Source organism: Rhipicephalus sanguineus, chromosome 3, assembly GCF_013339695.2.
Source record: "Rhipicephalus sanguineus isolate Rsan-2018 chromosome 3, BIME_Rsan_1.4, whole genome shotgun sequence".
Classification (NCBI taxonomy): Eukaryota; Metazoa; Arthropoda; class Arachnida; order Ixodida; family Ixodidae; genus Rhipicephalus; species Rhipicephalus sanguineus.
In genome coordinates, this window is record NC_051178.1 from 30,197,447 (window position 1) to 30,204,862 (window position 7,416).

The 7,416-nt window shown below is 48.8% G+C and overlaps 1 protein-coding gene across 1 annotated transcript; it reads left to right on the top strand.

Moving 5' to 3' along the window:
* The first annotated feature begins 407 nt into the window (after window positions 1-407).
* Window positions 408-7,100, top strand: LOC119386521 (uncharacterized). Its single transcript, XM_037653787.2, has 2 exons — window positions 408-1,157; window positions 5,857-7,100. The coding sequence occupies exons 1-2, from the start codon at window positions 603-605 to the stop codon at window positions 6,292-6,294; spliced, it is 993 nt and encodes a 330-aa protein (XP_037509715.1). The 5' UTR covers window positions 408-602; the 3' UTR covers window positions 6,295-7,100.
* The last annotated feature ends 316 nt before the right edge of the window (window positions 7,101-7,416 follow it).

The window sequence follows — 7,416 nt, forward strand, 5'->3', positions numbered from 1 at the left end:
TCTAAGCGGAGGTCGCTGCTGCGGGGAATACAATAAAGACAGCACTTGCCTCGCGGCCCTTGGACTCAAGGGCATTGACGAGGCATTCGTGCTGATGTCATATCTTCAGTTTTATTCTTGCGACCACTTGTCATTCACTCCACTACACATATTCCACGTCACTCTCATGATTTTAATATATATATATATATATATATATATATATATATATATATATATATATATATATATATATATATATATATATATATATATATGTTTTACCCGCCTTTAGCGCGAGGAATTTTAAAGCCCCTATACAGCTACTTAGCGCAACCATTGTTCTCATCCTTTGTCCCATGAACTGGCGCTCTTTGGCCATCAATTGGCCCTTGCGCCAATAAACACCACATATCATCATCATCATCCCCCCCCTTCCTGATCGCTCCCTGAAAAGGGGGCGCACCGAAGACACTTTCCTGCTTAACACACCAAAGCCGACATTCCCAAAGTACCATGTTATCCACAGCCAGAACGAAAAGAAGACAGTCCGAGCGATTTCACCCTTCCTCGTGTCGAAAACTCTCACAGAAGCAATAGGCCCAGGTTATAAAGTGACAAAGATGGGAAGTGGCGATCTTCTTCTGGAGGTTCGTGACAAAGCTCAGTATGAGAAGCTGTCTAAACTTGTAGCGTTTGGGGAAACCCCTGTTTCGGTGGGCCCACACAGGTCAATGAACACTGTCCGTGGCGTAATTTCCGATGATGATCTTACTGAACTCTCTGAAAGTGAACTGCTCGAAGGTTGGCAGGACCAGAACGTGGTCAAAGTCCAACGAATAATAATAAGGCGCAACAACAAACAGACCCCTACAAAACACGTAATAATTACCTTCGGAACCAGTGACCTACCAGAATCAATCGAAACCGGCTATTGTAAGCTCCGTGTAAGACCATACATCCCCAACCCTCGTCGATGTTTCAAGTGTCAACGTTTCGGTCATGGATCGCAGAGTTGCAGAGGGCGTGCCACTTGCGCAAAGTGTGCATCCATCCAACACATATCCGACGACTGCACCTCAGAAACAACTCATTGTTCGAACTGTGAAGGAGATCACGCTGCCTACTCACGATCATGCCCCACATGGAAAAAAGAGAAACAAATAGTAGAACTTAAGGTCAAATTCACCCCGCAGGGGCGTCTGCGCAAGCAGGCGTTTGGTGTGTAGCGACACCACGGACCCGAGCTAACGGGGGGGTCTCGACCCCCTCCCACGCCTAGCCGTGCGTGGCTGTGCCGTGTCCGGGGAAAAGGGGATCCTGGGGGTTGAGCCGACGCCGGGTGTTTGGACCTTTAAGGCCCCCCGGCAGAGGCAACACACCCCTTTGGCCCCGGCTTCACGCAGACGGCACCCCTGGGCTGACCCACCCAGGGGAAATCGGCAGTCGCCTTTTCCTGTCTCTATCTCCTCACATCTTCGTCTTTTCACCTACTTTTCATCTGTCCTGTCTTCTCCTCTCTTCTATTTTACTTCGAATTTTCCTGGCGGCAAGGGTTAACCTCGTGTGCTCCACCCCACCTTGGGATGCGTCACATCTGGTTATAGCGGCGGTGCACAGCTGGCGTGTGCAAGTGCTTTCTTTATGTCTTGCAGCGTCCCCTTGTTGGGCTCGGTGGTGGGTGGCTGCCACCGCTGCCGAACACAATCCATTTTTTATGGCTAAACACTTCCCCCCATTACCCACTGATCGCTCCCTGAAAAGGGTGCGCACCGAAGCAAATACCGAACTTTTTCAACCAAACAAAGAGAACTATCCACGCTACAATGTTATCCACAGTGACAAACCTGAAAAGACAGTTAGAAAACTGTCCCCATTCCTAGTCTCAAAATGCTTAGTAGATGCACTTGGACCAGGCTACAAAGCCACAAAAATGGCAAGTGGAGACCTGCTCATTGAAGTGCGAGACAAAGAACAATATGCAAAACTGTCCAGTCTGAAGAATTTTGGTGATGTCCCCATAACTGTGTCTGCACATCGTTCAATGAACACTGTCCGAGGTGTTGTGTCAGAGGATGATTTGGTTGACCTGACCGATGCTGAACTTCTTGAGGGTTGGGAACATGAGAATGTAGTCAACGTCCAAAGAATTAAGATCAAGCGAGATGGCAAGGATATTCCAACAAAGCACATAATCATTACTTTGGCTCCAGCGTTCTCCCAGACACACTTGTAACAGGTTACACAAAGCTCCGTGTCCGCCCATACATTCCGAATCCCCGACGATGCTTCCAGTGCCAAAGGTATGGTCACGGTTCTCAGACGTGTCGAGGCCAGCCCACATGTCCCAAATGTGGATCCACTGAGCACAACTCAGAAACATGTGAAAATGCACTTCACTGCGTGAACTGTGATGGCGAGCACGCCGCGTACTCGCGCTCGTGCCCATCTTGGAAAAAGGAGAAGGACGTAATCGCACTAAAAACCAAAGAAAACATTTCGTTCGGGGAAGCGCGGAAACGCCTCTCGTTCCTTCAAGGAACAAAGTATGCTGATGCGGTGCGTAAAGGGGCAGCACCGCAGCAGCCCCAGGCAACCTCCTCTCGGCTGGCGCGTAGCGAGCCAGTGGCGGTGCCACCTGCCCCTTTGGCGGTAGCAGGTAAGACTACTCCGCCTACATCGAAGCAGAGCCCCTCAACCTCTGGGCTGATGGGGCAACGGGCCTCTCCGCATGCGGCGAGGTCTCTAGTAAGGTCGACGAGCCTGCAAAGGCGGGCGTTCACTGCCACACTCGAGGCGATGGACACCAGCAAATCTCCTTCGGCGTCGACGATGTCGAAGGACCGAAGCGGTTCGCTTGAGCGCTTGAAAAAAGAAAAAGCGGCTCGAGTGATTGCGCCTGATAAAGGTACATAGACCTGGAAAGTACTTGTACGCAGAGAACCTACACTACACTACTCTACAAATCAAAATGGATACACAAATAATCCAATGGAATGCGAGAGGTCTAATTCGCAATCTGGATGATATCCAAGAGCTACTATCTGAATTCCAACCAAGGTTATTCTGCGTACAAGAAACACATTTAAAGTCAAGCCACAAAAACTTTCTCCGACAGTATGTCGTCTTTCGTAAAGACCGCGAGGACGCTCTTGCGTCATCTGGTGGCGTTGCGATTATAGTTGACAAAACTATACCGTGTCAAGGACTACAGCTGCGAACGCCCCTGGAAGCGGTGGCCGTTCGAGCTGTGCTTCTAAATAAACTCATCACCATTTGTTCGCTTTACATACCCCCGCATTACCAATTACACAAGCAGGAATTTCAGTCCCTAATCAATGAATTACCAGAACCCTACCTTGTTCTAGGTGATTTCAATGCCCACAGCAGCTTGTGGGGCGACTCTCGCAATGACGGTCGAGGTCGTCTGATTGAAAATTTCCTCCTTTCCACTGGTACATGCCTACTAAATAAAAAAGAGCCCACGTTTTTTAGCCTCGCGAACAAAACATACTCATCCATTGACCTTAGCATGATCTCCCCCACCCTCCTACTTGATTTTAACTGGGAAGTGGTTAAAAACCCTTACGGGAGCGACCACTTCCCAATACTACTGAAAACGCCGAAAGGAAACAACCCTCCTCCACTACAGGCCCCACGGTGGAAGCTCGATTCAGCCGACTGGAGCAAGTTCCAGTCTCTTGCTAGCATCTCGTGGGCAGACATTTCTTCCCTAGAAATCGATGCAGCTGTACAGTATTTTACTGCTTTCATAATCGACGCGGCCACACAAAGCATATCTGAAGTAAAAAATCTGACAGGCAAACGCCAAGTCCCTTGGTGGGATGACGAGTGCCGTAAGGCTCGTAAGAGACAAAACAAAGCCTGGGGGCTGCTGCGCGATTCGCCGACTGCAGAAAATCTAATGAATTTTAAACAGGTGAAATCCCAAGGCCGGAGAACCCGGCGGCAGTCTAGAAGAGAGAGTTGGCAGAGATTTCTCTCAAGCATCAACTCCTACACGGATGAGGCAAAGGTATGGAACAGAATTGGTAAGATCGAGGGCCGACAAACATCTGTTCTTCCTTTGGTGAACACACACGGTGACTCCTTGGAAGACCAGGCTAATTTCCTGGGTGCACACTTTGAACATGTATCTAGTTCGTCACACTATTCTGAAACCTTTAAAACGTACAAAACACAAATAGAACGGCAGAAATTAGAACGTAAAAGTGCGAACACTGAAGGCTACAACCAACCTTTCTGCCTAGCAGAGCTGCAGGCGGCAGTGAGTTGCTGCAACAAATCTGCTCCAGGTCCCGACCGTGTAATATATGAAATGATAAAAAATTTACCCCAAGAAACACAAAAAACTCTGCTTTGCCTCTACAACGCCGTGTGGTTTTCCGGTGAATGATTTGGCCAGTGCTGCGCTGTTTGACAAGCGTCCCTCGATGAGACAGCCCTACTCACTTCGTGTGAGGGGCCTAGCTGAGGAAACTGGTGTGCCCCTTCTTGAACACCGTTTGGTGGCTCCCCCTGTACATCTCCCGCCATGGCAGTGGCAGCTTATAGACTGCGACGTATCTTTCGTGGAAGTTACGAAGCACGCACCTACTGCACACATCCGCATACACTTCCTCGAATTACAGCACAAGTACTCTTACCCTGAATTCTTCACAGATGCATCAAAGTCTCACACTAGTGTGTCTTACGCAGCGGTCGGACCATCGTTTTCGGATGCCGGCGTTCTGCATCCCAATACAAGCATTTTTACTGCAGAAGCTTATGCGATACTTGCGGCCGTTAAACATATTAAGGAATCAAAATTACAAAAGGCAGTTATATATACGGATTCCCTGAGTGTGGTAAAAGCCTTGAAAACTTTGAAAAAACATAGAAACCCTATCCTTACTTCACTGTACTCATTGTTATGCAGGATATACACACTCAAACAGTATGTTGTTGTATGCTGGGTGCCAGGGCACCGCGAGATCGAAGGGAACGTGTTGGCGGACCAGCTAGCTGCATCCGCCCACGAAAACGCCGCCGAGACACCCATCGCTGTCCCTGCGCTAGATCTGAAGCCTTTCCTTAAACGGATGCTCAGAGCCCATTGGCAGCGCTTATGGGATAGGGAAAAACAAAATAAACTACACCTTATAAAACCGCATCTTGGTAATTGGCCGCCGACATCTAAAACACGTCGTACAGAAATAACACTCTGCAGACTTAGAATAGGACACACACACAGTACACACTCATACCTTCTGTCCGGTGGCGATCCACCTTTGTGTGATAGATGTGGGGAGCCTCTCACCGTCCTTCACATACTAGTGCAATGCACGGAACTGCACGCTCAAAGAAACAAGCACTTTCCGTTAATATACCGGCAACAGTTGCCACTTCATCCCGCTATGTTTTAGGCAGGGAACCACTTTTTAAATACCAGGCGGTTCTTCAATTCATCAAAGATATTAATAATTTCAACGTTATTTTCCCGGGTAACCCGTAGCGCGGTCTCATACCTGAGGTTGCGGCTGCGGTAGTACTACCAACAAAAAGCACCTACCTCCCGGCCTTTGGGCGCAAAGGTCCTAAGGAGGCATTCGTGTTAGTGAAAATATCTCCCTTGTGGAAATCATACTCACTGGCCATTTATTGCACACGCATAGATCACATCACTGATCAGTGTCATAATTTTATGCTATATACACATTTTTTACGCTGCCATACAGCACGTGATTTTAGGCCTCTATACAGCCATATTACACTTACCATCGAAACTCACTAGTCAACGCAAACACCACATCATCAGACATGGCGCTCTTTGGCCACCCTTGGCCCTTGCGCCACAAAAACCCACTAATCATCAAGGTCAAATTCAATCTGTCATTCCAAGAAGCACGTCAACGTTTCGCACTACACAACCCATCCTATCCCTCCTTCGCAGATGTGACGCGCCGGGGCGCCGCGCCACATGTTTCTGCACCCGCGAATGTCACACAGAGTGTGGCCGCGGTCGTGCCACCAGCGCCCCCGGCTGGAGCAGCCTGTACTGCTCCGCCACCTGACAAACAGGGTCGGCAGACCCCCGTGTCTGCTGAACCTCGGACCACTGCAAGCGCAGCTAGGTCCGAAAGTTCTGTGACCGTGCCTGCCGAGCAGGCACCATCCGCCACCTCACAAGAGGTGATGGATACAAGTCCCACTCCTCCGGCGCCTGAGACGCCGAAGGAGAGGCGCAGCTCCTTGGAGCGCACTAAAAAAGAAAGACTGCGCATTACAGGGCCCCCTAAGGACCCTGTAATCTAAGGCAACACTTTTTTGTACACACAGCACCGCACAACCTAAAAATGACACAAATATTACAGTGGAACGTCAGAGGACTGCTGAAAAATCTCGACGACATTCAAGAACTTTTACACAAACATACACCAAAAGTGCTGTGTGTACAAGAGACACACTTGAAACCTAAACACACAAACTTTCTACGCCATTACGTTACGTTTCGAAAGGATCGGAGCGATGCAGTCGCATCATCCGGTGGTGTTGCCATTGTTGTGAATCCAGGAACTGCTTGTACACATTTACCACTTCAGACGTCTCTTGAGGCAGTAGCCGTCCGAGCCGTTATCTTGAACAAACTGGTCACAATTTGCTCTATTTATATACCTCCTCAGCACCAACTTAGTAAACGAGAATTCCAGGCATTAATTGATGAACTTCCAGAACCGTATCTTCTCCTTGGAGATTTTAACGCACATAGCAGTCTGTGGGGTGACTCGCGCTGCGATGCGCGTGGTCGTCTGATTGAACAGTTCCTTTTCTCCTCTGGTGCATGTCTTCTCAATAGGAAAGAGGCAACATATTATAGCCTCGCTAACAATACCTATTCGTCAATCGACCTAAGCATTGTATCTCCATCGCTCCTTCCCCTACTCCACTGGAAAGTCATCAATAATCCTTTTGGAAGTGACCACTATCCTGTAGTTCTGAGCTCAGCAGTACAAAATGAATGCCCTCCACAAGTTCCCAAATGGCTGATAGAAAAAGCCGATTGGGACCAGTTTTACAAGGCTGCTAGCTTAAGTTGGACTGACATATGCGGTTCTAGCTTAGATGCAACTGTACAGTACTCTTATTGAAGCGGCAGCTAAGTGCATTCCGCAAACATCTGGACTGGGCGGAAAACGACGAGTCCCCTGGTGGAACAGTGAGTGCCGCAATGCTCGCAAACGACAAAACAAAGCATGGAGACAGCTTCGAGACTCACCGACCGCTGAAAATCTTGTCAATTTTAAAAACATCAAGTCCCAAGCCATGAGAACCCGTCGACAGGCCAGGAGGGAGAGCTGGCAGAGGTTTTTGTCTGGAATTAACTCATATACACATGAGGCGAGAGTCTGGAGCATGGTCGGTAGGGTAGTGGGACGA